The 19,581-nt window shown below is 35.5% G+C and overlaps 1 protein-coding gene across 1 annotated transcript in view; it reads right to left on the minus strand.

The window, feature by feature from the left end:
- LOC127948894 (ras GTPase-activating protein 3) overlaps positions 1 to 11,937 on the minus strand; it is a 28,712-nt gene extending 16,775 nt beyond the window's left edge. Inside the window, exons 1-3 of the mRNA XM_052545728.1 lie at positions 11,765 to 11,937; positions 546 to 663; positions 287 to 390 (exon numbers count right to left, since the gene is read on the minus strand). Of these exons, the coding sequence (XP_052401688.1) occupies positions 287 to 390; positions 546 to 663; positions 11,765 to 11,819 (277 nt within the window). The 5' untranslated portion in view covers positions 11,820 to 11,937. The remainder of the gene's footprint in view (positions 1 to 286; positions 391 to 545; positions 664 to 11,764) is intronic.
- Positions 11,938 to 19,581: the final 7,644 nt, after the last annotated feature.

The raw sequence follows: 19,581 nt of genomic DNA on the forward strand, positions 1-19,581 counted from the left end.
TGGCTGAATGGAAGTGGATCAGTGGATCAACATGTAATTTTTAAGTGACTTACATATTTAAATATAACTTCTCGTACTGAAACCAATATCTTGTGCACTAAAAATGTCAAAATTAGATTTTGGTGAGCTTTATAGACATGTTTACCCTAGCCATCGAAATAAGGAAACTAATGCAAGCTGTGTTAGATGAAACAACAGAAAGTACTGACCATAATGCAACAGGTCAGAAACACGAAACATCCTGTGATGCAGTATTGTAACACAGATATTAATCAGAGCTGCTCACCGATGCTGGAGTCCCTCCTAAACACGTCTCTGTCAAAGATGTAGAAGGACAGATGACGGAAACTGCGCGGGATTTCACAATAAAAGTCCTCACCGTAGAACGGACTGCGGCGGACAGAGAGAAGAGATATTGTGGGTGTTACTATTCTTAATTAAATGATTTTTCATTGTCAGATTGATGCATTGATGCACAGGTGTTGCATTAACACTACGTGTGTGTGTGTGTGTGTGTGTGTGTGTGTGTGTGTGTGTGACCTCACCATAAGGACTTCTCCAAGGTTTTGGTTCGGAACACTTCCTCCTGGTCCAGGTTGACTGTGCAGTAACAATCCCGCATCTTATTCGGACCCGGATAGGGAGGAATGTTCTTGGCTTCACCTGGAGAGACACAGACAGTCAATCGGTCGTTTATGAGGCTAATGATTACAAGCAGTCGTCAGATCACTGAGACGCACGTTTGTTCTGATGGAAAACAAACTATTGCAAAAGGCAGCATTTTAACATCTCATCAGTGCTTCTGGAAATTTGCATTCTTTTAGTGATGCATAAAATATGAGCCGGAGATGATGGATATAAGTGCAAAAAATCCTGTGATAATGTCACTTTCATCAAAAAGAAAAACCTGATTACTTTTGTTTGATATAAACGCGAGCACACCAGAGAGAGACATTGTGTTATTAGTAAAAATAATTAGTTTTTTTTCTACTTAATTTTGTAGACTGTTCTAATAAATGTTTTTGTAACCTTTAAATATTGTTATAATCGTGACAAATAAATAGACATTGTAACATTTTTAGAATATTAATTAGATTTTAGGAGAAAATATATTTAGGAAATGTAGTTTGTGTATGTTTTCTTACAGAATAAGAAGTTTATCCAATTTAGCTGATTGCATAAGTTCTTATGTGCATTTTCAGAATTTACATGCATCTTGGCGTTTCCATCAAGTGTTTTTTTTTATTTAATGCTATATTCCAAAATGCATAAAAAATGATAGGTGGCTGGAAACAGAGCTAATACACAGAGCTCTCTGGCTGCTCTGGGATCTGATGCAGAACAATAGAGCACAATATTCAGCACAGCACAGGGTGGGTTCAGCTCAGAAATCTGTGTGGGATCTGAAACCCAGTGCACACTTCAGACACGTGAGCGGAGGAATGCTGTCGGCCCTGCAGCAGGAAGAATGCAACACTTTGGGAGGAAGTTGGGTGTGTTGCGGTGTGTGTGTTTCCACAGAATGAACCAGTGTCCTGTTACACCCTCATTACCCCCATTGACACCAATCTAAGCACACGCTCGTTTGCTGCATGCGTGTAATTGTAAGTGTGTGTGGAATATTGTGATCCTTCATAATGCTGGACTGCAGTGAGTCACTAAGCAGATGAGAAGCCGATCCATGCGTGACATTCTGGATCTAGAAGCATCTCTGTTTCCGGTCAAGTCAATCCCAGCACAGATCCTGATTGGATTACAGCTCACAGGTCACTCCGGAGACCACGGCATTGTGGGATTACTGGAGCTGTGCGTGTGTGTGCTCAAACATCACTATAACACACTTTCAATTCCATTTCAATTCATTCAAATTTTTGATTATTAAAATGCAATTTAATCATTAACATGGTGTCTGGAAAAAATGAAAATAAAAATGGAATCCAGATAAATTAAAATGAAAACAGAATACAGAAAAAGAAAAACAGCTAACAGGAAGTGTGGCATCAATTTCCTTTCGACATAAGGACAAGAGACAGAGAGCGACAGACAGCGTCTTGTGTGCAAATATCGGTGACGTTTCTCTGTGTGTGTGTGTGTGTGTGTGTGTGTGTGATATTACTGTCCATGTCAGTCTCTCCAGACGCTCTTATCCCCAGTGATGAAACAGATGTGACAGGTAATTAGGGCCTTATGGAGTTTGTTTTAAGTTTTCCCAATTAACTTGTATTACTTCAGAAGCATGACTAATTATTTGAAAGCATGAAACTTGAACAATTTCACAACGGTTGACTGAAAGTAAAATAAGTATGTTTCTGACCGTTTGATCAATTCCAAGTCATTCTTTGATCGCCGCTCCCGCCGGAGAGCACTGAAACTGTGGAGGCGTACACATGAAACATCTGTAAACATGGTGACAGACTCCTGCAGGAACTGCTTCCTGTTTCAGCGCTCGGCAGACAGTGTGTGAATGAGTGTGTTTCAGAGAGACCAAAACATCCCTCTGCTGTAGTGCGTCTCAGGAACATCTCAGGTGATTCTCCAAGACAGTGATGAGATGAAAAGACTGAGCTCAATATGAACTCACTCCACCGACTCTGATGTGTGTTCATCAGGATCTTCTGCTCACTGTGGGATCGTTCCACCTGTGTTCATGCACCTCAGTAAACATGTTTCACGCAGATAAACACGTGTGTGCTCTCAGACAAGCATGTGTTTATTTGAGTGAATGAATTGTTACTAAATTGAATGTCTCACATTATATTATTTTTCACTTTATTCAATTAATTAAACGTGCTTCCATTCCATTTTAATTATTAAACATGATTTTTGATTGCTAAAATCTAATTTAATCTTTAAAATGGAGTCCAAAAAAAAAAAATCTGAATTCAAAGAAGGGGAAATGAAAATAAAAACAGAATCCAGAAAAATTAAACACGCAGCACACACACACACACACACAAACACATTCCCAGCATGCATAAGGAAGCTGACGAATCTTCACACAGCTACATACATGTGTGTGTTTCAGGCAGTGAAGAATAAATCACAGACTCAGGAAACGAGGTCAACACAGACGAGAGATGAAAGAATAAACAGAGTGAGATGATGATACTGACAGAGGAAGAAAAACAGCTAAATGCAGGAATCCTGTGATAGGAAACAAATACAGTTACAGAAAATAAAAACAGCTAGTCAACCAATCGATTAGTCAGACTGAGAATTTATTTATTTTTATTCTATTGTGGGCAATGGTGGTGATTTGAAGGAGATGAAATAAAATATTATTTCCCAAACCAGGGGTTCATAAGTTGATGGAATTTTTTATTTTAATGAATTGAAATGAAATTTAAATGCATTTTAATTATATAATGAAATAATAAAAAAATTACATAATTTAGAAATAAGAATATAAAAATAAAGTTTTCGACATCAGAGAACTGTTAACCATAGGTAACATAACATTTATGTTGAATTATTGTTTTTTTACTTAAAATAAATATTAACTAAAAAATTAAAAAAATATTTTATTTAAGCTAGATATTAAGGCAACATTTCTCATTTTCATTTATTTTAACTTGATATACTAAAACTAAATAAAGTTAAATTATAAAAGAAAACTCTAGACATATTTAAAAAACAAAAGATAATAAAAGTGACAAAAACACACATTTAAAATGACTAAATCTGACTAAAATTTTTCATTTTTCATTTTCTATTTAATATTTTTTTTTTTTTTGAAGTACTAGCAAAAAATATAAAACTATATCAATATACTATACTAAAACCTGCAGTGAACGTGAATGTGCTGATAAATGATTGCAATATCAACTTAAAATGTCAGAGGGACTTGAACTGTATCCTTGACCTAGTACAGGTGTTATTTAAACAGGTTAATAGTTTGTACAGTATCTGTGTCTGCTGTGAAACACACACACACACACACACACACACACACACACACACACACAGATTGTGTGTTTATTTTCACCATTTACAGTTACTGGACAAACGGCTCCAATAACAGACACAAACACTGAAATACAGAGACACACAGATAAAGAGAGACAGAGATAAAGACAACACAGAGAGAGAGAGAGAGAGAGAGAGAGAGAGCCATGACAGGAAATGAGATCGCAGGAAAGGAATTCCGAATAGTTTAACGTCTCTAAACATGAGGACCTAGAACACAACGACCACATGTTCCACAGACTCACACAGCTCTTTAATAGAGTCACAGAAACTACAAACATATTCAGATTTGGGTGAACTATTGCTTTAAAGGGGTCATAAGATGCTTTTTTAAAGATCATTATTTTGTGTATTTGGTGTAACAGAATATGTTGACATGCTTTAATGTTCACATTATTTTTATTATTGTAGATCTTCTATGCCCCGCCTCTCAAACGCCTCGTTTTCTAATAAGCCCCTCCTTCTGAGAAGCGCAGTCTGCTCTGATTGGCCAGCTGACCCAGAGCATTCTGATTGGCCGAAGGACTCGTCGGAACTGTACCGCCCCTTTCCATAATCTTCCTTTTTCAAAATAACTGTAAAGACAGTTAATAATGTCCTTAGTTTTAGACTGCAGACAGTAAACAGATGCTGTCAAGCTACAGAGAGCATCACAAAAGAATGAAAACCATTGTCCATTTGATCCATGCGCTGAATAAGAGACAAACCAACACCAACTTAAACATTCCTCTCCACTACAGTATATTTGTGTCGTTTCTGTTCCACAAGCGTCATCACACAGACCTGACTGTGTTCAAACAGGTTTCACAAACACTGTGAAAGTTTTAAAGTGGCAGGCTACACCCGATGACTCTCAACAAGCCACGCATCAAAACAGGAAGTGGGTGTAGAGTTTAAATGGCATTTCCTTCACAAGCTTGAGGGTGAGATCACAAAACTCTGATGATGATGGTGGTCCTCTCTGGACTGATTTACACTTTACTCATTCTGTAAATGAACCCCCCCCCCCATAGGTCAACTTTACTAAATGACTGAGCAGGATAGAGAGAGACAGTCATTATACACGTTTACAATCATTCTGCAACAAACTAAATGAGAAAGTGCAGTTCCAGTGGTGAGACTGCAGCCAATAATACAGTGAAGAGTTAAAGACTAACCATTGGTTAAACACAGATTTAACCTCCAGCTCCCAACATGACACAAATAGAAACCAGATCAAATCTGAAAGGTTTCCTAAAAATATTTGATCAATGCGTAAATATGAATAATATAATATAGATATAATATCATTTAAATACTGGAAATGATATAATTGCTCAGAATAAAATAAACCCAAAATATTGGTGTAAGACTGACTTTGTTTAAAATATTTGATATTACAATATATGAAAATGTCCTCCAATAATATTAGTTTTATTTCCTAGAATGTGAAATGTTTCCTAAAAATAGTTACACATTTGATCAAAGCGTAAATATGAATGATCATGTAATATGATAAAATATCATACAAATTATACAAATAAGAATAACACACTTAAACATTTGTTTATTTATTTACATTTTTACTCAGAAATTGCTAGTAGTAATATTTACAAATAATTACAAAGCAACGCAAGTAGCACATTCAATTAAATGTGAGATTTTGTAAAATGTTATCCAGTAATCTTGTTTTAATAAACTCATTTTTAGAGTGTATTTAACATCAATTCTTTTTATCACAGTTATTAAAGTATAATATTAATATAACGTGCAAGGCAACAACAAAAATGAATTCTCTTCAACTGGATCCGTTACAAAATCACTTTGAAAGGAACATTGTCTTGTACATTGTATTGCTGATAAAACTTAAATAATATCTATGACAAAAATAATGAACACCTTAATCTCAGCATTATTTCTTTATATTATATATTGTTTTAAAAATGTGTCATTATTCAACTGATTGTTCAGACAACTTGTTTTGCACATGCTAGTAGCCTAGTCTTGCCATTATGGCTTCGCTGCTCATAAAGCGTACAGTAACAGAGATATATTGGATGTGCTCTGGTAAATTCTGAAGGGCATTCGTCTGTTTGCTCTCTTGTACTCCGGGACGCTCCAGCGAGAGCAGGGGGTGGAAACACAATGCAGGTGGAAACTTGCAGAAACATATATATATATAAAACATATATGTGACTAGGGCTGGGTATCGATTCAGATGTTTCAGATCGATTCGATTTCGATTCACAAGCTCTCAAATCGATTTGATTCTCGATTCGATTTTCTATTAGAGCTGTAAAAAAGTTAAGCCCGACAGGACCCGAGCCCAACAAGTACATTTTGATTGACAGCTTTTTAAAAGCCCGAACCCGTTTACAGCCCGACATTATTCAAATGTAGCACACAGCTCTTTTGCCTTTTATAAGGAATGAGTCATTTATACATGTTTTAACATAATTTATACATTATTAATGTAATAGGCCACATGGAAGTTTGAACAATCAAATAAAATAAGTCGTCTGTAACATCGTAATATCTCAGCACTCTAGCCCTAGGTATAGGCTCATTTAGCATAGGCCAACGCACCAATAAAAACAAGTCTTCCTTAAAACATTTAATTAAGATAAATTATAAATTAAGATGGGTATTTGGCAATATAGAAATGAATTAAGATAAAGGCTCTGCCGGATTTGCTCCGCCATAGCAGCTGACATAATTAAAGAATAATGTAAACATTAGCTTATATAGCCGACTCCGTCTACATTATGCATTTAAGACTCAATTAATATTTAGTTATTATTTGAAAAACTTTTACTCACCAAGGTTATGTAAGGCCTACGTGTTTTTGTGGAGGAAAATGATTGAAGTACAAGTCTCGCGGGCTGTACGCACATTACGTCACCAATACAAACCAACCTGATTTATAATATTATAGACTAAATGTTATGATATCTAACATTGGTTGAGAACCACTGCTTTAAACTGAATGAATGAATGACAGGTTCGTTGGTAACATCGCACAAGGCACATAAGAGGGTGACATCTAGTGGAGAAGATTTGTAATTAGATTAATGCTAATATTGCGTTCAATGTCTTCGGAAATAAATATGGAAAAAAATCGATTCATGGCCTTTGAGAATCGATTTTGAATCGACCACATTTTAAAAAACGATTAATCGGAAAACCCGAAAAACCCTGCAGCACAAAAGCAGTAGCCTGCGTATATTTGTAGCAAAAGCCAACAATTAGCTAGGATTTGGTATTTTGAGCTAAAACTTTACATACACACTCTAGGGACATCAGAGACTGATTTAACATCTTGTAAAGGGCGTAATAGGTCACCTTTAAGTAAAGATCGTGTTTAGTGAGGATATTTTGTAAATGTTCTAGCATAAATATATCAAAACTTCATTTTTGATTAGCAATATGCATGGCTAAGAATTAATTTGGACAACTTTAAAGATGATTTTCTCAAGACTTTTTTGCATTCTCAGTATCTCGGCCAAATTTTTTTGAATCCTAACAAATCATACACCAATGGAAAGCTAATTTATTCAGCTTACAGATGATGTATGAATCTCAGTTTCAGGCTTATGACTGGTTTGGTGGTCCAGGGTCACATATTGCAAGGAGACTTGAGGACACCTGATCATGTCAACAGGAAGTGTGAGTCGAGGTTTACATAAAACACTGTGAATTTGAGCAAAGCACAAAGACAGGAAACCGCCTTGTTCATTTCACTCATTACCCTTTGATGGTTTTCCCAAAAACTCCAAAAGCACTACATTTCTCATCAATATTCCTGGAAAACGAGTCCAATCCGTGGGCCTGAGTCATCGGCTGTCCTCCGGAGGATAAACAGTGTCTGTGACATCACATCCCCTGGGAGCCGAGTTAAACATTACTGAAGAGGAAGAGTGGCATGTCATCAGACACTGTTTTATACTCACAAGTCTTGGCTCCTTCAGACGCAGCGCTGGGCACGTTTTTTTATCTGAAGGCGTTACAAATCAACATCGGACAGACCTCAGTTCGACTGACCGCACACCTCTTCAACAGCACAAACCACACGCTCTGAAAGCTCCATCTGTCCTGGTGTACTACAGGCTTTATTACATGATTAAATCACTACTGGCAAGAGTTTGGAAAATTAAAACTACAACAACAGCATGACTACTTAACATTAACTAATGGTACGCATGGACTAGAGATGATGCCAGCTGAAGAGAAAAGTTGTTTCTGACCAAGTTATTGCATTCTGATGAAAGATTATGAAGGTGTTTTCCTGTAGAACAGAGTCAGTTATGGCTCCATGATATGGGAAAACGTCTTACTCTGACTTTTCTGATAAACAAAAAATTGCAAATCAAAGCTACTGGTTTGCTGTATTATCAGTAGAGCTGCACAATTTGGCAAAAAAAAATGTATGGTTGTATATCAATACAAAAAAAAAAACCTAATACAAATATTTAAATATAACATGAAATATAATTATTGTAATATTTCATTGTAAAATAAAACATAATAATATAATAATTATTATTATTATTACTAATATTATTGATAGTAATGATAATATCAAATACAATATCTAATATATATATATATATATATATATATATATATATATATATATATATATATATATATATACACTGTTGTAATATTTGACTGTAAAATAAAACAAAATATTAAGAAATAATAATAAAATTATTATTTTTGATGACAACAATATAAAATTAAAATATTTAAAGAACAAATATTGTAATATTTCACTGTAAGATAAAACAAGCATTTAAGAAAAAAATTTAATGATTATTTATTATTTATAATAATTATTATAATTATTATTATTATTACTGATAAAAATCAAATAAATAAAAATATTTTTCATGAATTTTGTATTATTTCACAATAAAATAAAATGTCAAGACAAGAAATAATAATATTTTATTAAAGATTATATCATATATATAATATTATTATTATTGACAATAGAAATAATAATAATAACAAATAAAAATATAAAAAAAATTAATATTGTAATTTTTTTGTAAAAAAAAAACAAGTATTTAAGAAAATCTAATAATAAAATATATATTAAATTATTATTATTATTATGACACAGCAATATGTATGATTGTTTTAGTTTCAATTATAATAATAGTTTGGGAAGATGGTCATAGATTAATGGTAAAGCTCTCACATCAATCCTTCACAATAAGATCATGAGCATGAATTAACAGAGTACACACAGTCACAGATGATTTGAGATGTGAGTGAAAGAAGGAAACAGCAACACAAATTCATGATTCTTCACGTGACCATCAAAGACAGTGAACTTCCATCTGGTTTGCATTATCCCGCTGCTTCCCAGGAATATGGAAAAACAAGCAGCTTTGCAGCTCATTCGGTCAAATCAGGAAGTGATCTGGAGCAGTTTCCTGTTTCCTCGTCGCTCCCTCTTCCAGAAGCTCCTGACCCCTGGAAGCCAGACAGCATTTCCTTTAGACACGAGCTCCGTCAGGAAACTCCATAAAAGAATGAGAGCCTTCCATCGACACCTCGACCTGATCTTAGTCTGCTCATCATGACACTATTGTGCTCCTCGCACACCCATAATTCACTGTGCACGTTCTTTTATCTTTGAACTGAGAATTCTGTCATCCATTAACAACTGTGATATGTATCAGTAGTATCTGCCTACACAAAACTCTCATCATCAACCAGCAACTATCATCCAGAGGTTTCTTTAACATGCTAAAACAAAACATCAGATGCACTTCTGCAACCAAAACAACTACAACAGCATTGAAAGAAAGTTAAAATCATTCATCCGTCAAAAGTTGACTAGCAGAGAGAGACGTGACTGTACATCTGCCCAACCAACTGGACACCAGGCCTTCTGTGAAGCAGGGTGTGACGGGTGATAACATCACCCACAGATGAGATTTCTCTTAAAGATCTTGCTGGTTGAAAGAGCAGTGTGTTACGACACGTGGAGCACCCAACTGAAGAGGGACTGCGGCTACTTCTCCAAAACATGTGCAATTCTGTCAAACGCTGGTGAAGCAATCGGGTTAACAACACGAACCGCAGCACGGGGACGATGTTAGGAAACAACACTCGCAATCACAAATCAAGCACAAATGGATTTGTTCCCATATCTATCTATCAATCTAATACCTTCACTGTTGCTTATAAGTGTTCATTTAAGTATAACAACAATAACAAATACATTTTATTCATCTAAAGTAGAGAATAACTTAATTGCCCATTAAAGTAGCATCACTATACCATGGTGGTATTGCCACAGTGGTGTTCTTTATGTGATAATATAATAATAATAATAATAACAGTGTTATAAAGCACTAATAATCATAACAATAATCTAATCATCTAAAGTGGAGAGTAACTTGATTGCTGCACTTCAAAACATATATGTAACGTAACATATACAAAACATAACGTTTCTATTTTAAGCAATTTCTGAATTAAAATTGGGTAACATTTTACTTGAAGCCTTTTTTATAATGCGTTAATAAGATATTCATAATGAATGTTGTAATCTAATGCATTAAATCTTTTCATAAATAACTGCAACCAAAGTACAAATGCTTTATAATACTTGCAGATTCATGTTAAATCTGAAATATGTTGTTTATTGTGTCAATGCATTATATTTCTCAAGCTGTGTTCAATGCGCAAGTATTATAATGATTTATAACTGTGGTTACATGATGAGGTGCATAACAAGGCATAATTAATTCATTAAAATACTTTCAAGATGCATTATGTATTCAGGCTTGAGGTTTTAGATGAGATTAAACTTTACTGCCATTGTGCAGTGCTAATGAGATGCAACAAAGTGTTACCAAAAAATGTTTCTACAGCATTTATTTTCAATGTGCAACCCAAACTGAGTGATATTTAAATGCAAAACAGTTACAGAGCTCATATTAATGTGTTCAGCTGCACTGTGGTACAAATGGAAATATGGAAGAGACTGAAACACGTTCCTGGGTTTAGAGACTAGGTTAGACCTGCAGGACTGTGTGTGTGTGTGTGTGTGTGTGTGTGTGTGTATGTGTGTGTGTGTGTGTGTGTGTGTGTTCTGAGGAACAGAAGAACATCAAAAACACAAATGCATAATTTGAAATGTCAAGCACACTCAGACAGAAATCGAAAGGGACAAACACAGAGAATCTTCTCAGGTTTATCATGTTTACATCAGTCAGAAACCACATGCCAGCAGTCAGACAGAGAACACACAACACATGTCTGTCAGTCTGTCCAGGAAGAAAATCACAAGCGTTTCTGTTCGAGTCGGAAAGAATGATTTCATCCGCGTGTTTGTACTTGTTGCGATGCCTGTATAAATGATTTCAGATGAAGAACACACTGAAAAAACCGACAATAACGTTTAAGAGCCACAAGCTAAAATGCTCTGCAGCTTCTAAACGGACACAGCTGGAGTGAAACACACTAATCTGTGTATTTATGAGGAAAACACCTTCAAGACACGAATATAACGATCTGAAGGCACATATATCGCTGTTTTCGCACATCTGGATGAGAAGCTAACGGTTAACCGTTATTTGAAGCTCTCTGTTCTGAGGCGCCATTCAAACACATAATATTAGACGTAATGCGATAAATTACCTCAGATATATCCGCGTTAATATCTAAATGACACAATTACGTATTCATGTGTGTATATTTGTATAAATATCCACAAATTCTCACAATAGACAGAGAGAATTCACCGTGTGGTTTCAGTCAGAATTATGGAACGCGGTCACAATGGGTCAAAACTCACCGATTTTTATTTTGACACTCTGGAAAACCCGAAGACCTTCCTCCTCGACCGCCATGCTCGCAGCTCCAGCTCTTTCCCCCGGGTTCCGTTCTTTATCCGCCGCTGTTTTTCTCTCGGTACGTTACTCCAGCGCGAACGGTGACTCACCGGACTGAACAGCGCGCGGCGAACGTACAGCTCAAACGCGACAGTTTCTCGAGGGGGAGGGGCCGGAATGGCTTCTCGCGTGCTGATTGGATGACCGCTCGGGCGCGTCTTGAAGTGGGAGGGGACTATAACAGTACACTTCGTCTAAAGCGAAAGTGTCGCGTCAAAATCGCGTCGCATTGATTGCGAGATGTTACCCAAATTAGCCATCCAAACAGTATTAGTAATAGCACAATTGAATGCTTTTATACACAATTTGGATCCCCCCCAAAACTATAGTTTTACATTTTGCAATTATTTTTGATACTATGTGTTGTGATCTGTACCAAATCAGCCAGCTTGTATAAGCAAAAACAAACAAATCACAAAACAATGTTTTTTTTTTCATGGAACTGTCAGGTTTGAGATTTTGTGCTTTTTGGTTTTTATAAAATGTTTATTTATTTATTTATTTTCAGAATAGTGGAAAGAAGCACTATATCTATTTGTGTCAACAGATTTCAATTACAATACATATTTTTAAAGTCAGTTTTCTTGAGCCATAAATCTCTACTTCAGTAGACCAAACTTTATATTTTTATTCCTATAGTCTAAATCATGAAGGATTTGTTGATATGTAATTTACTTGATTATATACTACATCATGTTATTCCCCAAAATATTGTGATTTTTAAAAAAACATTTAAGTCAATTCATTGACAATACATTGAGAAAATTCATCCAGTGTTCAGATGTTTGTACTACAAAATGTATGCAAATTAGCACGTTTCATTAAATAATGCCTCATTTGCATATTTAAACCGAACATTTCAGAAAACTTGTAATACAAAAAATATTTCAATTATCAATGTTATCAGTCAGCTGGTTAAGCGATAACTATTAGTTTATTTTATAATTATTATTTTTTTATCTATTCACCTGCAGTGTCTCGTCTTAAACACCATAATACTGTTGCACTTCTCTTGTTTCTACATGCTCACTGCACTTGAACTATATATAGCGACAATGAAGTTCAATGTAAAAAAAAAAAAAAAAAGAATCCTTTCTGGTTTTTCATATTTCTGAGACTTTTGCACCACTTCTGAGTTGTGCCCTCATCTGCTACTATAAATAACACAAGTATGGTTTGGGACAGGAGTCAACCTCGCTCAAGGCGTAACCAAATATTCACGATTGAGGGTGTGAGAACAGCCACATGCATTATGAAAACTCATATTAATCGAATAAAAAGTCCACTGAAAGTTCATCCTGTGTGTTACCAGTCACTGAAATCTCATCGGGCTCTGTGAAACAGATCTCATGTCATACGTCCATTTAAGCTACAAACTGCAGGTTTGTTCGTGAGCCTCTTACTGAAGGATCATGAAGTTCAGGGTGATGTTTTAACGACTCTGAAACTGTTGTGCCTCTATCATGTGGGCTTTGCTGGTCTAATTATTGGACTTAAGCTCATTGAACTGTTTCCCTAATTTGTGCCGGATGCTTCATCCTTCCAGGACGGGTGGCAGTCAGATGCTGAGAACAGACTTTTGTTTCCACACTGCTTCCATTAGCCACGTCTGTAGGCATTAATATCTGACCCTTTTAAAATAGCACCAGAGCTAATTGCATTGCTCCAATCCTGCGCGTCAGCATGCAACAGTCACTGCGAGGCTCTTCGAGAAAACAGGTGACGTTTGCATGAATAGAACTGATAGACTTCTGAACATGAGCACGCTTTGACGCATATACAAAGCATCCTCCGACAAACAATACTTTGTCACACACAAGCATCAGCCACATGCAAATTTCCCATTGAAGGGCGTTTACATGCAGACACACGCAAGTAACCGTCTATTTGATGTTTTTATTTGAGTCAAAACAGTGCTGACTACACCCTGTGGTAAACCATCAGGGGTGTGTGTGTGTGTGTTGTGGTTTAAGAAAACATAGGTTAATGCTTAAAATGCATTGAAATCTGCAGGGAGCTGGTGATGTTATTAGATCTATGTTGTTTCTCTGTTGCATGGAAATATAAAGGAACATTTGCATTTATTAATTTAGCACACACTTCTATTTAAAGCACCCGTTTGTGTATGGTAGGCCACATTTACACTGTCAAAAGCATCTCTGAATGTGAGTATCATATGATCATCAGGCTTTTGAGAAGTGTTTATCTCTCAATCATCAATGCATTGCATTGCATTTTATGTTTTGATCAACTAAATATCATATTAACTAAAATATATCTTACTTTCTGGCATAAAAATATCAGCATTTGATGTTTTTGCACAGTTTGGGTCTTTTCCTATATATTATATCTACTTTAGAATATATGACCATAAAAGCATATCATTATGAAACACATATTGTATTATTTAATATTAACTGTTCCATTGAAATAGATTTTATTCTGACTATTCTTTCATATGTCAGGCTTTTTAAATGCATTGACGGTCTTCAGTTGAATGAAGTGATTGGGGAACATTTGCATTTATTAATTTAGCACAGGAGCATGCACTCATCTGCTGTCTGATAGGCCACATCTACACTGTCAACCTGTTTATTCCACTGCAAATCACACTGCATGCATTTAAAGAGCAAAAACATTACATGTCTCTAATTGTGTGAAGGTGTGAGGGACAGCTGTTGGTTTCATAAACTGACGGATGCTCAACAGTGTTTAAAGTTCACTCACGAGTCAAAGAAACAATGGAGATGAGCTGGAAATAGCTGTTGAGATCAGCACACACACAGAAAATTACAGAGCTGGCATGTCTTGCATCAGGCTGCTAAAGTTTCACGGAGAACTGCAGATTCTGGATGTATATAGAGATTAACACGAGACAAAGAGGATCTCTCTAGAATGAGGAGTGTTTGGTGTCCAACACATCCAAATGAAATGCAGTAAAATCCATATTCATAAAGCCTCCGTTGTTCTGCTTTAATATGTCTCTATAATCGCTTCTGTCCCAGATTCTCACACTACAGTACAGAAAACACAAGGAGTCATTATGTGCAGGGTACTTATTTTATTTCCCTTTCTTACATTGAGAGAGATTCCAGTAAAATGAATGCACTGTTGTGTTAATTGTGCACTTTTGTGCTGATCTGATATTTTGCATTCACGTCTTTCCTGTAGAAAAAGGAGAAATCGCAAATGAGATCTGTCATTTAAAGTCCACTGTTCTCCTAGACAGCAGTGAGATTACACAGAGAGACGTCTGAGACAGACAGAGATCTCAGCAATGTCTGAAACTGTCTGTAGGAAATCTCATTATGAGTATTTCTCATCAGATGCAACTTTGTATATCCTCTTTACTTTTGGCTATAGTTAAACATATAAAGAAAAGCATCATCAAGTGCTAATCCTACATGTCCTTCAGGGTTTCAAATTATCTCAGAAGCTCCAAAACAATATCTCTAATATTTCTCAGAGAAGAGTCCGTGCTGTAGTCACGAGCATGTTTAAACTCGGTCATGCCGTAATCACCAGTCTTTTAGAGAAGTGTGCTTCTGAATGATTCAGCTGACCTTAAAACACAAAGTGAATGCAGCTTGTGTTTAACACACACTTCACTTACACAATCAAAACAGAACAAGGCTTTCTGACTCTGGACAGACAAATGAAAGCACCAGTAATAATCAGAGAGGGACAATAAGGCCATCTAGTGGTTGAACTCATGTATACACACAACTCACACTAGGAATCTAGGAAATTAGGTTTTATTTAAACATTATTTAGTTTCCAAAATCCACACTGCACTCTTAAAATGAAAATAACCTTTTTTGACATGGTTTCAAAAAGAACCTTTAACATCTGAAGAACATTTCTGTTTCACAAAAGCCTTTTTGTGGCGAAAGAAGGTTCTTCAGATTAGAAAACGGTAAGAAAGAGATGGTTCTTTGTGGAATCAAAAATGGCTCTTCACTGCAAAGAACCTTTTAAGCACCTTTATGTTTTAAGAATGTGCAGTTATTGTTACTATTGCATATTACCAGAAACTAAACACTGCCAGATCAATATATATTTACTATAAGTCCACTATAAGTTATGGTGATTTTTTTTCTGTCAATTATAGCAATTATGTCAAAACTAAAAGAATTTTTTTTAATGCATTTTTACCCAAAACAGAGAACGTTCTCAGAACTTTGACTAACATTCTGGTGAGGATCTCTCAAAGTTATGAACAATGTTCTCTGGTCTTTAGCGTTCTTAAAATGTTAGCACAAAAACATTATTTATGTGTCGTTCATGGAACGCTTTTGAAATGTTACAATCTCATTCAGAACGTTCAGAGAACATTTAAAAGTAAAAATGCTAATGTTTTCATATATAGTATAGTGTATAGTATACATACATGTAAATACAGTGTATACATTAAATTAAATAACGTAATTTATTTACATATAACAGGTTGTTCCTAACACTGTTCTGTGTGTTTCTGGTGACTGAGATTGAGTGTTACTGCTCCTTTACAGAGCATCAACGGAGTTGTTCAAGTGTTTGTGTTTGTTCCCTGCATTTCGAAGATGCTTCTTTTACAAACAAGGCTCAGTTTGACGCCGGACTTGCGTATCGTTTATTTCTTAAGGATGATGCAACGAAGTCCCAACGAAAAAGGGTCACGATCGTGTGTTGGAACCACAGGCGGTGAGTAAAACTGCTTCAAATATCTCTGCCTCCTTGTTAGTGCGTCCCCTCCCATGCCGAAGACCCGGGTTCGAGCCCCGCTCGGAGCGAGTCGTTGCTGCTGCTGCTCTCGTTCAGTTTCAGCCTCTGGATCTGATTCTGGATCATAAATAAACGGCTGAATCTGACTATAAGCCATGGTTTGTTTTGGATGATGGTTTTTCCTCACGGTAATGTCACAGCTTCCAAACGCTCTCAAAGCAAAAGCCTACTGGCGCTCGTGATTCCTTAGCTCCGCCCACACGTCACGCCTCCAGCCGGTCGTGTTTTTCCGGGAAAAATCGGTACAGACTATCTTTCTCTTATGAATATAATAAAACTAAATACTTTTTGGAGTTATGAAGGATGCAGTACTACTCTATAGGTACTCAAGATTAACAGGATATTGAGTGAAAACGAACGAAATTGTTACAAGTTAGAGTTTTGTTACGAGTTAAAATAATTTAATAAAAAAAACAATTTTTTAATGACAAACATCTGGAGAATTTACATAGGGGCATCTGGTGCATTGTTAGGTAAAGTTCTTGAAGGTAAGATTTGTCTAAGAGAAACCAGGACGGTTTATTAACAATGTAGATCTGGTGAATGTGATTTCACAGATGTTCAGGATGAGATCAGAGAGATCAGGTCGAGGGTGATTGTTTTTAACAAGGCCCTCGATGCTGTAGGTAGATGTGGTTTAATTTTTGTTTATTAAGTTGGCTTGAGAAAGCCAACTTTACTGAAATCCTATTTAAACTTCTTCTTCTTCTTCTTTTTCTGACCCAAAATTTTGCAACTGCTACTCCTCCTAGAGCTTTAACTCTACAGACTCCAAACTCAGCCCAGCTCTTCATCCTATACCCGCCGGGTGTGCTATATCATTTCTAACTGATTGGACTAATGATTAAAGCTCCAACTGCTGACTGTTTCTATCTATCTATCTATCTATCTATCTATCTATCTATCTATATGACTATTTCTATCTATCTATCTATCTATCTATCTATCTATCAATATGACTATTTCTATCTATCTATCTATCTATCTATCTATCTATCTATCTATCTATCTATCTATCTATCTATCTATCTATCTATCCTAACAACATGCTAATCATGCTAAAATCATGCTAGTCGCATGCTAGTCGTGCTAGAAACAGGCTAGCAACATGCTAATCATGCTAGAAACATGCTAGCAACATGCTAGTCGCATGCTAATCATGCTAGAAAAATGCTAGCAACATGCTAATCATACTAAAATCATTCTAGCAACATACTAGTCATGCTAGAAACATGCTAACAATGTGTTGTATAATAATGCTAAAATCATGCTAAAATCATGCTAGCAACATGCTAGTCTCATGCTAGTCATGCTAGAAACATGCTAGCAACATGCTAATCATGCTAGCAACATGCTAATCATGCTAGAAACATGCTAGCGACATGTTAGCAATATGCTAATCATCCTAGAAACATGCTAGCAAAATGCTAAAATCATGCTAGAAAAATGCTAGCAACATGCTAGTTGCATGCTAGTCATGCTAGCAACATACTAGCAACATGCTAATCATGCTAGAAACATGCTAGCGACATCCTAGCAACATGTTAAACATGTTAGCGACATGCTAGAAACATGGTAATCATGCTAACAACATGCTAACGACTTGCTATTAACTTGTTAATAATGCTAGCGACATGGCTAGTCACTTGCTAATTATGCTAGCAACATGCTAATCATGCTAGAAACATGCTAGTCACATGCTAATCATGCTAGGAACATGCTAATCATGCTAGCAACATGTTAGTCACATGTTAATCATGCTAGAAACATACTGAAGACATGCTAGTAATTTGCTAATCATGCTAGTGACATGGCTAGTCACTTGCTAATTAAACTTAAAGTTTGTCTTGACAAACTTTTTTATCTAGTTTGGTTTATTTTAGTTACATTTGTTATTTTTATTCACACCTAGATTTTTCAAACCTCAACACAAACATACACTGAAAATGCAAACAAGTACACAAACACAAACATACATTCACAAACACACAAACGTAAACATACAGGAAACATAAACATATTCAAACAAACAAACACAAACATACCGCAACCATACTTTACAAATAAACAAACATACTGTACAAACAAACATACAAATGTAAACAACAAACACAGACGTACAAAGGCAAACATACAAACAAACATAACGTACAAACAAACTAAAACTTACAAACAAACACAAATATACACCCAAACTCAAACAAGCACACAAACAAACAAACTAAGGCACAGACACAAACACGCATGCAAAAACAAACACTCACACATACACAAAAACAAATACAAACATGCACAAACACTCACATAAAAAACAAAACATACATGCACAATAAAACAACCCACTTAAAAATTAACACACAATGTCACACACAAAATATTTACAAATAAAAACTTTAGCCTTACACTTACACTATCTCTACAAAGATGATGGAAAGTGTGGTTAAAAACTTTAATTTTTACAACTAAGATAGTTTGCAAGAAAAAAAGTGTTTTTTTTATGCAAGGTGCTCCAAATGTCTCGCAGAACTATTACAACAGATTAGACTTTCTCACTTTACTAATGGTGTTGTTAACCATGCTGTTTAAATGCAACATATTTATTTTTCACACTATAATGTTTTATTTTATTATAAAGAATTGGGTCTTTATAGATTTATGTTGCTAAGATTTGATCAAATAATTGATAAAGCAAATAATTCAAATAATCCATGACATAATTATGTTACTGATACAGATGTTAAGATGTCAAGTAGTAATATTTTTAAGTTTTCATCTAGGATTCATATCCACACTCCAGTGTTTTTTTGTAAGAGTCCTGGACAAACGAAAATAGATGCTTGAAAGACTTTTATCTTTAAGATATTTTGTAATGACAGACTTAAAGCTTTAGGTTGATTAAAACAATTGAGTTTATGCATTTCTCTTGAATATACAGTAACCAGAGAGTACATGAAGC

The sequence above is a fragment of the Carassius gibelio genome, chromosome B1, assembly GCF_023724105.1.
Source record: "Carassius gibelio isolate Cgi1373 ecotype wild population from Czech Republic chromosome B1, carGib1.2-hapl.c, whole genome shotgun sequence".
In the NCBI taxonomy this organism is placed as follows: Eukaryota; Metazoa; Chordata; class Actinopteri; order Cypriniformes; family Cyprinidae; genus Carassius; species Carassius gibelio.